Source organism: Vigna radiata, chromosome 10 (genome assembly GCF_000741045.1).
Source record: "Vigna radiata var. radiata cultivar VC1973A chromosome 10, Vradiata_ver6, whole genome shotgun sequence".
Lineage (NCBI taxonomy): Eukaryota > Viridiplantae > Streptophyta > Magnoliopsida > Fabales > Fabaceae > Vigna > Vigna radiata.
The window spans coordinates 6,145,571-6,161,436 of record NC_028360.1 but is presented as its reverse complement, the minus strand read 5'-3'; the positions used below and the strand labels follow the sequence as shown (position 1 = coordinate 6,161,436).

At 30.0% G+C, this 15,866-nt stretch overlaps 1 protein-coding gene across 1 annotated transcript in view; it reads right to left on the bottom strand.

Annotated features, from left to right (window-relative positions):
- Positions 1-5,713, bottom strand: part of LOC106776115 — a 10,079-nt gene extending 4,366 nt beyond the window's left edge. The window contains exons 1-2 of the mRNA XM_014663446.2: positions 5,450-5,713; positions 4,154-5,291 (exon numbers count right to left, since the gene is read on the bottom strand). Of these exons, the coding sequence (XP_014518932.1) occupies positions 4,154-5,291; positions 5,450-5,481 (1,170 nt within the window). The 5' untranslated portion in view covers positions 5,482-5,713. The remainder of the gene's footprint in view (positions 1-4,153; positions 5,292-5,449) is intronic.
- Between the last annotated feature and the right edge of the window lie 10,153 nt (positions 5,714-15,866).

Genomic DNA, 15,866 nt, shown 5'->3' with positions numbered 1-15,866 from the left:
ATATATATATATATATATATATATATATATTAGAAAATTGTAATTTGTGATTTGTATTATTTTATATTAATTTTAAATAGTTTATTTTTTTTTATATAAAAAAATTAAAGAATTTTAAATAATTCATAGTTTTGTATATTACATTTAAACTTAATTATTGAACACAATAAAAGTACTTATTTTCAAGAATACAACAATATATATTTTTTTCTTAAAAATTAGATTAATTGACTAGGAAAAGAAAATTAAACAACTTTAAAGTACTCTGACTGACCCTATAATATCTCCCACTCTTAATCATAGACAGGCAGTGAGAAAGATCCATATATCTTGCTGACGCAAATAAATTCCTTAATTTATTAAAGCGAAGCTTTCGAAATTAGTCATTTTACTGTATAATTTCAAACGAGAAAAGTAATTTCAGTACGGGGTAAAGACTTGTCTGGTTTTCTTTCTTTTTGGGATGAGAGATAATAAGTATGATTTCATACCAAAACTATTTCTATATGTATTTCCAGTTTGCTTATATTAGAAGCAAATGAGCAGTAATTAATAACCCTAAACATGCCATAATACTAATAACTATCACGATTAAGTTACTTTCTTTTTCCTCCTTAAAAGAAACAGTAAATACATGTAGCAAATTTATCACAATTAAGTTACTTTCTTTTTATATGTGGTATTGCTGAACATTATTAATTGATGGCTTTAATTAGATGTAATTTTTTATCTTCCAAACCTATTATGTAGTATAATGATGAAGCAGAATGCATTTTAATTCTTAAAGTAAATAAATTTATGCTAACTTTTTGTTTTAGTTAGAGAATGTGTATTGAAAATTAAAATCTCTTCCAAAATATATCTGTCTAAACATACCTGTAATAGAAAGATATCAGTCTAAATATCCCTGATAATGATTTTAGTTAAAACTTTAAAAACGTTCAGTTCAAGTGTTAAACAATTATCGTAAAAGTTTGTCTAACATCCAATGAGTTCACACAACATTACAAGAGCCCAAGTTCCTAAGCAGTGACTGTGAGTTTGTGATGCAATGATAGTTTTGAACAATATATATATATATGACTACACAAAAATCATCGTAGAGGCATAATTTTCATTGATTATGTAAAGATTAAACCCATAAATACAAAAATTGCGTATATGTTAAATATTGTGTTCAAAAGAAACTGCAGATGTGATCAGCGCATTGTAAGGGTGTTATGTTTCGAAATTTTATCTTATTTATAATAGCGAGGAAAGAAAAATATTATCATTTTAACTAATAGTATTAACTACGTATATCCTTAAGGTGCATATTATTAATAAAGGAAACTTTTAAGAGCTTATTCACTTTATGATAATAGCAAATAATAATAATAATAATAATAATAATAATAATAATAATAATAATAATAATAATAATAATAATAATAATTTGATAGCCTTGAAATTAAGCTTATGTAATCCTTTGCTATGTAATATGTAGTAAATTCGAATCCTCACTTTCAAAAATAAGATGATCTATGTACATTGTCTTGTTGTATGAAAATATGGTAAATTTTTATGCCAAATTAAATTAATACTCAACTTTTTTTATCTTTTACTCATTTTTCTTGTCAATTTTCGTATACTTTAGTACAAAACAATTTTATCAAACAATTTAGAAAAAAAGGTTATTCAATAATCTTTAAAATTTTATATGTAGAAAATATTAATCCTTTAATTTAAAGGCTCAAATTAATAAAAACGATTCTTTTATATTGTTTACAAGTTTTCCTATTATTTTATTCAATATGTAATTATGAAAATAAAAAATATTTTAAAACTAAAAACTAAAAATTAATGTAAGATATGTATTTTTTTCATTATTATGAAAAATTGGATACACGTTCGTGACCACGCTGTTTCTACTTGTATTTACAACTTTTTAAGGGGTCAAAGTATCCAGGTGTAGTTTTAATTTCAATAAATAATTTGGATATTCATGATATTTACATTTGGAAAAAGTTTTTTTAACGACTATTTCTTGACAACTCTTAGGGTGATTAGTCTGTTTTAAATATTTTTTTAAACATAAATTCAAACAGACAAATAAAATAACACACATATTTTGTTATAAAAAAAAGTTATTAAAAATGATTATTATCATGATATCACACAAAGATAATGATATTTTGACAACATTTTTTAATAATTTTTTGACAACATAGTACATGTCATTATTTTATTGGTCTATTTGAATTTATGTTTAAAAAAATATTTAAAACGGACCAATCACAAACTGATACATATGCATTGTGAAAAAGTTGTTAAAAAAATATTGTTAAAAGAACTTTTTATATATATATATATATATATATATATATATATATATATATATATATATATATATATTAATCATGCACATTTTAGCTTTTAAGAAAAATGCAAGAATGAGCGAATCTTTAAAAAGAATAAATGAAGTATCTCCGACTGTATAACGAGATTTATTAATGAGGACAAAATATAGCTAGAGTATCTATTTGGAGGTAATATAAGGGCAACTAAATGCATGATATTGTTAATAATCAAAACGTACTTTAAATTCTTAAAAGTTGGACACATGTTCATACTATGAATATATGAATATAATATATATATATATATATATATATATATATATATATATATATATATATATATATATATATATATATAATATATATATATATATATATATATATATATATATATATATATATATATATATATATATATAATATTTGTGTGTGTACCTCTATATATATTTGAATTTTGTTTATACTGTTCAGAATACTGACTTAGAAAGTCTTGATACCATATATAGGTTACTCTATTCTCATCACTCATTATTACTTGGTAGGTATAAAGAAAATATGATTAGAAAATGAGACGTTGGGAAGAAAAGGTATAGCTAAAATTAGAGTTGAAATTTGTAGATTTAAACAAGACCTCAGATGTCAGTTTTTCCAACCGAATCCAACTTTGAAATCGAACTGCATTAATGTGTTCATATGGTTTTCGAGTATTCCAGTAGGTGAGAAGTCACCACCGACCAAAAGATCAGACATTATATCAGTATAGTGCAACCTCAATGTACTGATATTCAGATAGAATTACATGTACATGTACTAATCACTTTCGTAGCTACATACTCTCCACCTAGGTTCGGATCTCATTCATTTCATTTTCTCTAAAAGACAACGATTATTTTACCGAATAAATTACATACCCCACGTTTCATACTTTTTCAATTTCAGAAAACTTTTATATACATATATACGATATTTTTTATAATGGTTTTTAATATCATAATATCTTCTATATTTTTCTCTCCTTTTATCTCTCTTAATGTTTTGATAAACAAAACACGAGTCCATAGGATAATAACTCGATATTACTCCAAACCAGCGTAAATTTTCAGACTGGCATGGCATAACAAAACATCCTATTAGAGACCAAACAAAGGATCCTTCAAATTCTGAAGCTTCACTCACAGATCCCACACAACCCAAATCTTATCCAGCTGTAATCTGTATCCAACCTATGTCAGAAAAACTAGTCATCATCATATATGAATACTCTTATCTAGTTCCCCATGGCCCATTAGTTAATTTACCCCAAAACTATTATCTAATAGTAGTAACTATAGATGGAAAAAAAAATAAAATAAAAAAAAGAAAACTCTCATCATTAGATTCAAGTCTTTCACCTAGTAGTAGCTAGCAACCCATCATCAATAAACCCTCATCTTCAATATTCGTACCTCAACTTTCTCACAAGTGCCTAACCAGAAAGTATAGGAACCATTCAGTCTTTTCCTTTAAATCACAATCGTAAGGCTATCTCTAAATAACTCAAAACCCACACTTTTTGGCATCAGTTTGATGCAGAAAAAGCCACGCGTAGAGTTCGCAAACCTATTATCGCATGGCACCATCAACTACCCCAACACAGAAACTACACTATTGCTTAATATTTTATGCTTCAAAACCCACCAAACTATGGTACTACCATGCATACATACATTCATGGAAGATTAACTTATATTTTATGCCATGAAAATCATACATAACATATATAACATGACATTGATTGACATGTATAACAAATAACGACATACATGGAAACATACCTTCGTTGCAGTGAACACGTTGTTCAGTTTCTTCTTTTTCTTCTTCCTTTTGTTTATCTTCTTACTTTCACCGTTCAGACACAAAACGCTTTGTTTTTCCACCTTGTTTTTCTTCTTCACCTTTTTCTTTTTCCTTACGATATTGTTCGTACACTTCTTACTCTTTATTCTTACGCCGCAGAACCCGTGTTTCTCCAATTCTTCTCCCAACTCTTCGCCTTCATCGTTTATCTCTCCCTCCGCCGCGAGTTTACCGTCGCCGTAACTCTCGATTGGCAGCGCCACAGTGAGAATATCAGCGATAGAGCGCTTCTTCGGCGCTTTCGGCTTCGGATTATCCAAACTCGGTCTCCGGCACCCTTCCTCCCTCATCGCGGTCTCGAGGCAACCGTTGATGTGCGCGTTAGCTGCCGTCTCCGTTTCGGCGTTGAAAACCCTACATCCAGGATGCAGCCTCTCCGATTTCTCCTTCTCCGGGGAATTTGACTTTGCTCCGACGGATTCCACCGATTCGAAGGAAATTCCGCTGGATCTCAGCGCCTCGAGCCGCTCCGAGAGCCACCGGAGCTTCGTGACAGCGCTCGAAACCTCGCAGGCGTCCAGCGGCAAGAGTTTCATTTCCGTCTCGATCTCCAGCGGCCGCTTCTCCTCTTCCACGTCCTCCTTGAGCTCGAAAATCTCAGCGATGGATCGCTTCTTCGGCGCCTTCAACTTCAACCGCCGTATCCGCTGCCGCTCCTCTCTCACCCTCCGCACAAGGCAACCGTCGATGTGCGCGTTCACCGCCGTCAGCGTCGTAGCGTTGAAATCTCTGCACACTGGACAAATCATCTCAATCTTCTCCTGTTCCTCCTCGACTTCCTCCTCCTCCACATCACGTCCATAGCTAACAAACTTATCCACTTTCTCCGACTCACTATGATCAGAAACCGCCTGGCTTTCCCGATTCTCCCTTCCTTGGTCTCCACCATCTCCGGCGAGGTTAGATCTCAGTCCGACAAACCCATCCGACCATCCACTGAACTTGGGAACAGTCATTGGCGGAAGCCAAGACTCCGCCTCCCAGCGGCTGACTCCCTCGGCGGCAAATGGCCAGCATTTGAAAACGTCAACCGCCCTTATCTTTGAAGTGTAGTCCCTGCCACACCGAATCATAACAACCGCAGAAAGAAAGAGACACAGTTAGTTACAGTCACAGTCATAACAGTGAAAACACACTAAACAAACAAAACCCAACAAATTAAAACCATAAAAAGTATTAAAAAAATATCCCCATATGTATATATAAGTGTGTGCCTTATGGAGAAGCCATGGAATGCAAGCGCCATGATTCTTTGTCACCAAGATGCTAAATAGAAAGAATATAGAGTGATATGAGAAAGAGAGAGAGGAAAGTGATAGTAATATGTGTTTTTTTTTCCCGCTGAAGGGAAGAGAAGACGATGATTTTGTGTTAGCTTTATGTATTATAATTAATGATTGAAAAGGACGTGTGAGAGAGAGAGAGAGAGAGGGAAGTGTGACCCCAACTCTCAAAAACCCACTCACCCTACACACATCTATCATCAACCAAGGAAATAACTTCCATACATTATAATTCTTTTTTATCATCTTATTGCCATATTTTCATTGCTTTATAAACTCATCTCACTTCAACATTTTTAATCTCTAATCACTTTTTTAACATTATAACCTGTCTAAACTTGTATACTGCTATGTTAATCCTATCATGAGTAATGATAGTTAGATAATATTTTTTTTATAATATTTAAAAGTTATTTATGTATCATTTTGTAATTGGTCCATGATGGTGTTTATGATTATTATTATTGATTGTGAGATAATTTTAAATCAAATATTGTAAAAAAAATATTGTCTAAATATCATTGTCTATCATACTAATTACAACATAACTGCACAGAAAATTAACATACCACATTTCTCTAAACCAAAATTTAAAGAGAATGCTAAATTTAAATCCACAGTTTTGTTACTCTTTTTTTGGAAAATGTCTGATCACTAACAATGAACTTCTATTTAAATTTCAACCGTAAGATCGGTCCAACCACATAAAACACAAATGGAGAGATACTGCACATAATAATACAAGACAGAATCCAAACTCAATCACCTCCATGGGTAGGTCAGATTTTTCTTCAAAATAATCTAAACTAAAACTTTGATTAGTTTAAGAAAATCAAACACAATACCATGTCCTTATTTTAATATTTTATTGTTTTTTTAAATAAACCTTTTTCAAATAATTAAGTTAAAAATATACTTACTTTGAAAAATATAGATTTTCTTTTTCAAAGAACAAAAACTAGTTATTTTTAAAATACTCACTTATATACTATTCGGTTGGAACTACTTTTTGTATATAAGTATTGTGTTCAATTACTTATACTTATTGTTATGTAGTTAAGGTGCAACTATTAGGTTGATTTTAATTGTTTATTTAATTATATTAATTACATTAGATTGGATTGGTCATCGTGCAATATTGTAATTATATTAATAGCGTATATATATATATTTTATATTTTTAAAGTAGTAAACTCTTAAAAGAAAATTAAATAAGTTATAAGATATAATTTATAATCATAAGTGAACTCAAATAGCTTGTAATTTATACATTAAAAGTAAATAAAATAAATTACTTTAAGTTATTTATCAAATACTTATATATTAGTCAAATTTATTTATAAGTTACTCAAATAAGTTAGTAGTTAACTGAATACATTCATTATCACCTTAGATAACAATACAAACATGTATACAAAATTATTGTTCAAGATTACAAAAGTTTTGAATGGTGCATTCAACAATAATTCAATACTTAAGTGTTACTTGAGTGATAATTCACTGCACGATGTATTTTCAAAACAATAGAAATTATATGTTTACTATGCCTGCAATTTGTCAATTTATACTACATTTTAACTATGTATAACACTCTATACACTAAATAATGATTATTCTTAAGTTGAATAGTAATATTCTAATTCCCAAAAGATTTCAAATAAAGTGTATAAAATTATACTCTAACATCTCCACACAATTCAACCAACCATGAAACTCTCCCATCTAATTTAATACAAACATGAATAGATGTGATTTAGTTTGCCTTTCTAACAAAACAACTATAAAATCCAATTGTTCTATATAAATATATAAAAAAAATCCAACTATAATGTGCACAATCAATACTTCTACTTGATACAATGTTACTTTCAAATTCTCAATCCCACGAATAAAAAATGATAATTAAAGATAAATGAAGACTTAACCTAATCAAGAATGTGTTCTACCTATCTATTCAATTATCATGGAACTCTTCAAAGCATAATTTCTTATAGAAATATACAACTTAACAATTTAAACTTTTACAGAGTATATAGAGAAAATTATTTCTAAAAGATAAAATTCCTATTGAAATAAAAAAATGTGTTATAAACTATTCATAGAAATTTTCTTTCCTTCTCCATTAAAAGTTAAATTTTTAAAAATTTAATTCTTACGCATGAATATTTTTTTTAAACAATATATAATAAGTTTAGAAAAATATCAATAAATAAACAATTTATTATCTCTGAATAATTATAAGGTAACCATAATACTTATATATTATAATACTTCTAAAAATAAGAAAAATTGCATTGACATCATGAGATTTTACTAAATAACTCTCACACACCGTTACACATTTTTTACTAAATAGTATTTACCTTCTTTATCTTCTTTATGTTTCTTTTTTAAGAAAATAACACTTTTTACCTATATGGTTATAACTCACTAATACAAAAACAAATCTATGATGTCTAATGTCGAAAGAAAATTAACATCATATCGGAAGTTGTTAATTGACGTTAGAAAATAAAATTAATGTCATTTGACATCGTAAAAGTATGTTTGCCGACATCATATAACGCTCAATGCACCCTTCTTCGCCCTTAGCGGAGATTCATGGAGTGCTCTCTGTAATGTGGAAATGGAGTATTTGACCTCAGAATATATGTTTTGATGTCAATCTCGCTGGGCCACACCCTTCTCGTCCAGTAAAATAGTTTCCCTGAAGTGGCATGACAAGGGACTTAATGTCAAAGAGTTCATTTTTCGATGTCTATTTAGTGTTTTTTTTTTTTTATAAAAGCTTTGTTTTTACAATTTTATTTTCACATTTCATATATCTAGAATTCATCTAGTCACAATTCAAACTATAACTAAAGATATGACAAATGAAACTAAAAACTATAGCTATCAATATTAAAACACAAAGAATTAAAACTAAACTATTGTAGTCAAACTCCATCTCTCCAAAAGATATGTTACCCATTCCTGCCTTAGCTTCGTGATTGTGGCCTTTGTTAATGGGGATGGATTGTTGAGCCGTTACAAAAATAGGAAAAATTGACTATTATTTGCATTCTAATGTTCAAAGTTGAATGTGAATTTTAAGATTTCAAAGATATATTATTTCCTTAGTCTAGTCATCTCTAATTCCTATTTGGATTATCTGCATGCCTAGGAATTTGATTGCTTGTTACACTAAACATGTCAAATAAAATAGTCAAATATGATGGTCTAATTTTCACATACGAAAATTAATAAATTAAATATCAATGAAGACTAACCTTTTGAAAGATTATTTCAATTTGTTGTGCTATGAGTCTACCCACAACTCTAAATAATTTTGAAACATTTGAAATATAAGTTAATATATTAAAATCATAAGGAATTGGTATAAAAATTATGTTTGTAACAAGGATTTCAAGTCAAATTTTATTTTTCTATGCAAGGAACAAAACCATACAACTTGAACTTGTCTTGGTATGATCATCATCACTTGTCAATGCCCCCCCATTATCCATCATAAATAGTGAGTCGATTAATTAAATTTTCATAAAAGTGTACAATATCGAGTAACACATACCCATCAATGTATGACATAATATACAACACTCTTTTGGAATCAATCATCCATGTCTTGTATACACAGTTTTCTACTCATGCTTCAATTGAAGGTAACTAGTATTTTTTTTCATAAATGGGACATGCAAAATGACCTTTAACATTATAACCACTCAAGTTTCCATATGTTGGGAAATCATTTATGATGCAAAGCAACATTGCACACAAACAAAAGTTTTCTTCTGAATATGAATCGAAGACCACGACGCTCGCTTCCCACAACATTTTCAAATAATCAATTAACGGTTTCACATACACATCAATGGTAATTTAAGGTTGTATAGTACCTAGTATTAAAATGAACAACTAGACGTCGACCTACACCAGAATTTGATGTCTAATTGGTCAGACAAAAGCCAAAAGGTCATTCTCCCTATATCACAAGGGATGTAACATCATAGATCCCCAATCTTCGACGTCATATGTGCCTTGAACATTGCAGTTTACATTATTATTGTTTAATTACAGTGTTGTTACCAAAACATGTGTTGACGTCGAACGCGGCTAGGCTTCTACGTCCATTTTGCTCAGACAAAGGGGAGGTTGGGAACATTAATTACAGAGCAGTTACTAATGAAGTTATTAACATCGAATTCCATGGGGCTTGGATGTCAAACTGGTTAGGGGAAGGGTGTGACGTTGAATATTGGGTGTATTCGACGTCAACGTGATAAGGAAAAACACTTGAAAGCTGTAATAGCTGTGTAGTTTCCTATGAAGTTTAATTGTTGGGTTGACATCAAATACGACTATGCTTTGACGTCAAGCTTGGTTAGTGGATAAGTACAATTAGTAGCCATAATTAATGTTGTTACCATGGATTGTTTAACTGTTGGGTTAATGTCGAATATGTATGGGATGTGACGTCTATGATTCGTCTATAAATACCACACACATAACTTAGGTTCTAACAAAATTGTTTTCCTGTTGAACATATTAGGATCCATCTTTGTGTTCTCTTGTAAATTTTTCTTTCCTTAGATTTTAAAGCTTTTCTCTTCTTCAAATTGCAATTTTCTGACTTGAATTTCAAAGTGTGCATTCATCTTCAGTATATATCAAGGTGCACTTTGAAATTCAAGTCACCTAAATGATTTTTAGGGGACAGAAACGTTATGATATCTTACTGAAAGGGAAGTTTTCAGGAAACTCAAACATGGTTCACAATATGTTTAATGTTGAAACAATTTTAAGAACTAAAACAAAATTCTAATATAATGTCCATCTTCATCATATTTGTATGATTCATTTTTTAAATTATCTTGAAGTTTTTTTCTACCGTTAGATTTAAGAGCTAACTGATTTCTTTATGTGGAAACATCTTCAAGATAATTTAATTAATGAATCAATGCCACGTCGATTGTGTTTGCAATTCGACATCCATTTATCAGTGAAATGATGCACTTGGGTCTTTTAAAATAATGGTGCAGTTACCAATGAGGAGTTGACGTCGAATTTATAGGGGGTTTGACGTTCAATTGGTGAGGGAGATGGGGGCAGGTGGGAGTTATCATAACAGTGCAGTTACCAATGAGGGTTTGATGGTGAATTTGTGGGGGGTTTAACGTTCAATTGGTTAGGGAAATGGGGGCAGGTGGGAGTTATCATAACAGTGCAATTATCAACGAGGGGTTTGTCGTCGAAGTTGTGGGGCTTTAATGTCAAACTAATCAGGGGAACAAACAGTTGGGAGCCATAATGATTGCTGTTGTTACCAAGGAAGGGTTTGTTTACAAATACCATGCATATAACTTACCTTTGTTCATAACTGTTTGTCTAATGATCATATTAGGATCCATTTGTATGTTTTCTTGAAGATTTTTCTTTCCATCAGATTTCAAAGCATTTCTCTTCTTCAAATTGTAATTTTCCTTCTTGAATTTGAAAATTCACATTCATCTTATGGGCTAATCTATATGAAGGTGATGAAATCTTACTGAAAGAAAAGTATTTAGAAAACTCAAACCATGGTTCACAATATGTTTAATGGTAAAACAATTTGAAGAAATATGTATCACTACCATTGCATAGTTTGATCTAATACAGTTTAAATGTTTAACTTATTTGGATGATTCATTTTTTAAGTTTTTCTCTAGTTGTTTTTTACAATCAGATTTTAGAACAAACTGATTCATTATGTGAAAAAAAACTTTAGCAAAGATAAATGAAGAATAATCCAAATATACCAAATGACATCGAACTTTGGCATTAGGCAATGTCCAAATATAATATGATGTCGAATTATAATTAAATTCGACGTCAAATAGCTTAGAGGATTTAAAAAAGAAATCCATTTTTACAAAACATAGTTTAAGAAATGAAAAGAAAAACAAAATAAATACATTATAACAAAACATAGGCAAAAAAGGAAAACCAAACCAACAAAAGAATCACAGGTTATGTAAAATGGAGAACGATTTTGAAATCCATAACTGTTAACTTTTTGCTCTGGTTTTCTATCATACTTTCAAGCTTCAAAAAACCATTTCATAATGACGTTGAATCAAAGATAAAGAAATGCCTTGCTTTTTTTGAAGTTGAAGGAGTTAATAGAAAGCCAGAGACAAAAGTTATCAAAATGAGTTTGATTAAGAAAGCTCTATAGGCAAGCAAAAGTTTGGTGAATGATGGTGCAAGGTTTTCAAAGGATCCAAAACTCTATTTAAAGTGAAACTGTGGGGAAGCAAATGACCATTTAATATTTATTTATTTTGGATTGGATGTCCGTTGTTTCCTAAGCGGACGTTATATATTTGCTCAGGTCAAAGTTTAAAGTGGAACATGTTTATGGTTGGACATCATTTAGTTTTAGATGTCGAATTTTACATTTAAATATCATCTAGCGATTGAATTTATTTACAACAATGTTACTGATCATTGTTAACATTGATTTTTATGGGATTGAATATTAAACGCATGATGTTATACGTTGTTTTTGTATTAATGAGATATGAGTTTCTATTATATTATATATTAGCTATTTTCTCTTATTTATCTTCAAATATATAACAATTAAATAAATATTAATTTTTATGGTTTAAAGTTCCACGAATAATTTTCATTTGAAATTCATGAAATTGATTTCCTAACCAAATTAGAAATGAATCAAAAGTTATAATTCCATTCGATGATTTGACTCTTACTTTTATTAGTATAAATATAATAATTTGATTTATGTAATATATTTTCTTAAAACAAAATAAAAAACAAACATATAAAGAGTTTATTCATATTATATTATATATATCATATTATATTATATTATATTATATTATATTATATTATATATATATATATATATATATATATATATATATATATATATATATATATATATATTTATATATATAAAATAGAAATGATTGGAAGATCCATGTTAATTAAATATAAAAATAATTTATGATATAATATATAAATGAGTACAAGTTTTATTTTACAAATCAATTTTGTAAAATTAATTTATACTTATTTCATATCATGAATAATTTTAGTTGTATTTTAATTATGTTACTTAATAACTTGTAAAACTATTCTATTGTTCAATTCATCTCGAGTTTCAGTTGTTTAATTCATTTCGACTTTCAGTTGTCCGAATCATCTCGATTTTCTACTTAGATTAAATTGGCTCGACCTTCGATTTGGGTTGTTGACTATATTTTCAACCTAGCTAACTCATATAGATTCTTTGGCCTAAGCCAACTCATGTTAACCTTAATACGATGCCAACTTTGCTCAATTATTTAGTCATGACCAATTGAACTTGACCTTTGACACAAATCGACTCAGTTCAACTTTTGAACTAGGTTAAGTCGAGTCGATCTTCAGTCTAGGCAGACTCAACTCAATTCTCCGGCCTAGACAAACTAAACTTAACTCTTCGACCTAGTTTTACTTGTCTTGATTCTCTAGCTTGGTCTTAGTTGACTCGATTCTTTGGCTCATTGTTAAGACTCCGGCAAGTGTACTGAATTGTATCAAGTAATATAAAATGGGTAGGTCCAAGTATCGTTTTCCCAAGAGACTCACGACACTAACAGTTGTGCTTTTACTTAACCAATTAAGACTTATTGAAAAACAAATTGTTGGTGTTTGAATGCAATTGCGGAAAAATAAACATGAATGCAATTTGATCAATTGAGGCTAAACATAAAAGTGGGATGGATGATGTTGATAATATGGGATGAATATGTTGTTAGGGTTTAGATTTCACCTAATCACTCTCAAGTATCTACTATTCTTATTAAATTCAACTTTATTATCAATGTTCATGCAACTTTTTAATTTACTCTAAACCCGATGTCTCGACGAAGAGAGCCTAATCCTAATTACTAGTTTACTATGTCTAGTCTCCCTAGCAATTAGTCATGCATTTCAGTGCATAGAAGCTTAAAGCAATTGACCTTCCTATTCCTATTCTTAGGTAATATTGCATAATCAAGAGAATTTCCCTCATGTCTAGATTTTCCCGTAAGTGTTAATATTACAAAATCAATGATCATGACATTGAATGAGTTAAACAATGCAAGCAAAGAGTACAGAGGAGAAAACTCAAACTATTGATAAGTAAAGTATATGAATAAAATAAGAATTTCAATACAAGAGAGTTTAGAGGTTACATCATTCCTAGCAACAAATAAGATTAGTTCTCCATCGTCATGGAAGAACTAGGTGTACAATGGAATGGAAGAGATAGAAAGCCTAGAAAGAGAAAAGGAGAGTTGTCAGATCCCCAAATCTGCCCCCAAAGGGGTGAAAAACGTGTTTATGAGCTTAAGCCATCAAAAGATACATTCTCTAAGACGTTCTGGTCTTTAAATAGGGTATAAAAATAACAGAAAACAGGTCCAGCCCCAAAACAGATCATAAAAATAACAGAAAACTAACCCAGATCCAATAGTGCACCGCCTAGCGGTGGGTTCCACCGCCCGACGGTAGATGCGGCACCCAAAATTGCCCCCCAGCGCTGCCCAGGCGAAAAACAGTGAAAAACTGGTCCCGAGTTTACCGCTCGACGCTTCCTACGGCACAAAACTGCACTCTGGTCAACTTTTCAGGTTTACGGTTGATTGTTGACTTTTTGAACTTTTCTGGTTGACTGTTGACTTTTCTGCATTCTGGTTGACTTTTCTGCACTGCATCTCCTTGATAATTCAATCCTTCTTTCAAATCATTCCAAAAACCTACAAAATTAAGGGAATTTATTGATAAAGTCATAAAGCATGTCCTCAACTCTTTTATTCAGAAAACTAAAGCAAATTCATGAGTCCAAACAAGTTTCTAATCCAAAAAAGGGTGCGTTAAATATCAAAATTAAGTATAAAAATAACGGTTTTTCAACCGTTACCACTCATGCCAAATCATCTTGATTCTTTAGCTTAAGCTTAGTCATCTTAACCTTCATAATGAGGCAAACCTAGCTCAATTCTTTGACTAAGTTTATTTGTCTTAAGCATGGTCTTAAGGCGACTCGTCTTGACCTTTGATTCAACTAGACTTAGTTTGACATTTGGCTTAAGCTTACTTGGCTTGTCCTTTAATTCGGAAGACACATTTTGAGCTTTCTCCTTAGTCTAGGAGACTTTTCTTTATGCTTAGGTCGATTCAACTTAATTTTTCAGCTTGGACCGACTCATTTTGATTTTGACTCGCCTAGACTCAACTCTATGTAGTTAGATTTGAGTCAACCTTCATTTTGGATTGGCTCTGCTCGATTTTGGATCTGAATTGACTTGACTTGACTTAAACACATTGATTTCAGATTTTCAAAACTGAAAATTATCCGACCTAAATTTGATCTCAATCTTATTAAGTAGATTATACTTAAAATTCAAAAATATGAAATTAGAAGTAAAATAAATCCATTTAAAATTTTTAAAATAATATAAACTTAAATTGTTATAGATTGAATTTCACAATTTGATTTTCATTTGTCAACGGATACAAGACATGGAAAATTTGCAACCAAGGAATTTAAACAAACATGAGGCAAGCCTGAGATGCTTGTAAAATTTTCGCCAATCATTCAATATTTCCTTTGATTTGATTTTGAAATTGAAATTAAATTTCCTTCTTTGGATTAGTTCAACGGACACAAATTTAATATAATATAGGATTATATAAGTTAAAATTTTGAATCTAAAACAAGAATATAACAACAAAATAAGAACAACCAAGAACGAAGATCACATAAATAAGATGAGTTCAATAATTTCAAAAGGAATGAACAGATGAACTGCAAAAGAAGATTTATAGACTGATGGGGGATATCGCATCACTTGGACAAAATCCAAAATATATAAGTGTTGATGGAGTTCACATTATCTAAGAGTGCAATATAAGACTCATGTAAAATCTAAAATCTCATTTAAAGGACTAAAAAAACTATCTAAATTCATTCAATATCAAAATGCTGTTCACAAATAAATGGAAAAAGTCATTTAGTGCTTAAATGCATCTAAAATTCAACGAAAAATGAAATGAATCTTTAATACTAAGGTGTTATTCAAAACTTTATGATTTTATATTTTGTGATGTGAACCGATTTACTAAGAATCCCATTCTCTATTCTAGAACAAAATATATACATAAATTATAAATTATTTTATTAGAATTCAACCGTTAATTTACACACACATATACATACATACATACATATACATATATACATACATACATATATATATACATATATATACATACATACATATATATATATATATACATACATATATATATATATATA